The sequence below is a fragment of the Histoplasma capsulatum genome, genomic scaffold (assembly GCF_000149585.1).
Source record: "Histoplasma capsulatum NAm1 scaffold_1 genomic scaffold, whole genome shotgun sequence".
NCBI lineage: Eukaryota > Fungi > Ascomycota > Eurotiomycetes > Onygenales > Ajellomycetaceae > Histoplasma > Histoplasma mississippiense.
In genome coordinates this window covers 7212035-7214019 of record NW_001813982.1, presented here as the reverse complement: position 1 = coordinate 7214019, position 1985 = coordinate 7212035, and the positions used below count along the sequence as shown (strand labels likewise).

The following is a 1985-nucleotide window of genomic DNA, read 5'->3' as shown; positions in this document are numbered from 1 at the left end:
GAAAACTGTTCGTCACGACCAAAGTTATAATATCACGAACATTAGCGACATCCCCCTTGCCATTGGTGCCAGCTTGGAAAAGCTTCAACTGACTATGTAGATTTGTACGTGTCATAATCGTTGTCGCTAAAAATGCTGGTTGAAATGCGTTCATTCCTAAGGAAACTTTTACCTTTCCTCATTTACTTCAGATATCCAATCCACAGCTCATTTTTTGTTAAATCTGATAAGGACCTCCAAGGCGTGTGGGCTGAGACGGAAAATGCGAAAGAATCAGGCAAAGCGCGATCTCTCGGCGTCTCAAACTTCCGTCAGCGCGAGCTCGAAGGGGTGTTAAAGAACAGCCAGAATGATACCCGCCATCAACCAGATTGAGTATCATCCATACCTAGAGCATGGTGACACGGTGCTTTTCCAAGAAAAAAGGGGTATCAGAAATGTTGCGTATGACCCACTCCCGCCGGCAACGACAGCTAAAGGTGGTCCAGTTGATGGCATCCTGGCTGGGTTAGCCAAGAAGTACGCTGTTACTGAGGTGGAGGTGTTGCTGCGGTGGTGTATCGATCACGGTGCCATCGCCATCACGACGAGCAGTAAAAGGTCTCGATTGATAGGCTAAATCTGCACACTCCAATTCAGCTTAACCCCGGCAGAGATTGGAAGCATTTCCCGGGTTGGAGCACGGAACCATTTCCGGGCGTTTTTCAATGATAAAATAGCTCCTGACGATCGATCATGATGAGCCGCTCCTTTTTCTGCAAAAAGGCTTGCCTACCCCCGAAGATTTCGCTTAGCTATTTGAATGATAAGAAGATTTGAAATTGGCTGTGTCATCAGGTGGCTGCAGTTTTTGCCTAACGTCCTCGCTCTCTCTCGTTTGTTTTAAATAGCACCCTTTGACATTGGATGCCCGATGCTTCAGTCCATGACAAGCTCTATTTTCAACAGGTGTCGTACGTACCGTACAAAGTGGCTCTGACATAGAAACTCTGTGACCTTAGCAAAGAAATTATTAGAAGTTTATTCATGATTTTTTTTTCTACTTAGTGGATGCAGTAGAGAAACATGGAAATATCCTCTTCCATTGCTTTTCCCCCTTCGCTTAGTAAATGTTCCGGGATGATATAAACGCCTCGAACTTAGATAGTTATTGACTAGTACAAGGACAAATCAAGAAGGTTTTGTTTGCTTTGGGAATGGTGTCCACGGGTGCAACTCTTCAACGTTGGGTTTGATTTGGGAGCGTCCCACTGGGCAATCCAATGCAATCCAATGCTGATGGTTCTTCGGCGAGTTCCTAATACGTGATCCATCAGCGACAGCGACAAGGCAACTGTAGGTTTATGACGTGATTCGTTCTTAATACTGGCGGGATACGGGTAGTGGAATATGTACTGTATAATTTTCTTTTCCCCAGGTCGTCAAGGACGAGCGCAATGCAATACACAACATAGTAGCAAAATTAAATTCGCTGTCTACCGCGAGAGTGGCCAAAGAACGTTCATATCTCACAAAGGCTTCCAGTAGTTGACAGGGATGAGGATAAGCCCAGGTTGTTTCATCAAAGCGTCAGAAATAGATAGATAAATAAAAAGGGGTTTAAACCTTCACAGACAACAAAGAACTGAAACAATCCGGGGGGTAGTTAGTTGTTCGCCTGGTTTTTGCAAACCCTACTTGCTCTGAGCGCAATCAACCCGCGCCGGCGAGGTGGTGGTCTTTGGATGTTTAGATCTATCCACTAGTTAAATACTCCGTAGTTACTGGCATCCGCAACAAGGGCGAGTGACTTCCAAATACACCTGTTCTGCAGTGTAGGTGGAAGTCCCGAGTTGGGGTAACTATTCTATATATATGGTATTTATTTACTGCAAAGACGTCAACAAGACATCTTCCAATTTTCTCTGGACCAACAATAAAATCAGTACAACTAGTACGGTATTCGCCAATAACCGGCGCGATCTCCCTCACAGTGACGAAATCCA

At 45.0% G+C, this 1985-nt stretch overlaps 1 protein-coding gene across 1 annotated transcript; it reads left to right on the top strand.

The window, feature by feature from the left end:
- Window positions 1–349: 349 nt before the first annotated feature.
- On the top strand, window positions 350–619 carry HCAG_02053 (predicted protein; the record flags this gene model as incomplete). The annotated part of the gene is made up of 1 exon (XM_001544956.1): window positions 350–619. The coding sequence occupies one exon, from the start codon at window positions 350–352 to the stop codon at window positions 617–619; it is 270 nt and encodes an 89-aa protein (XP_001545006.1).
- Window positions 620–1985: the final 1366 nt, after the last annotated feature.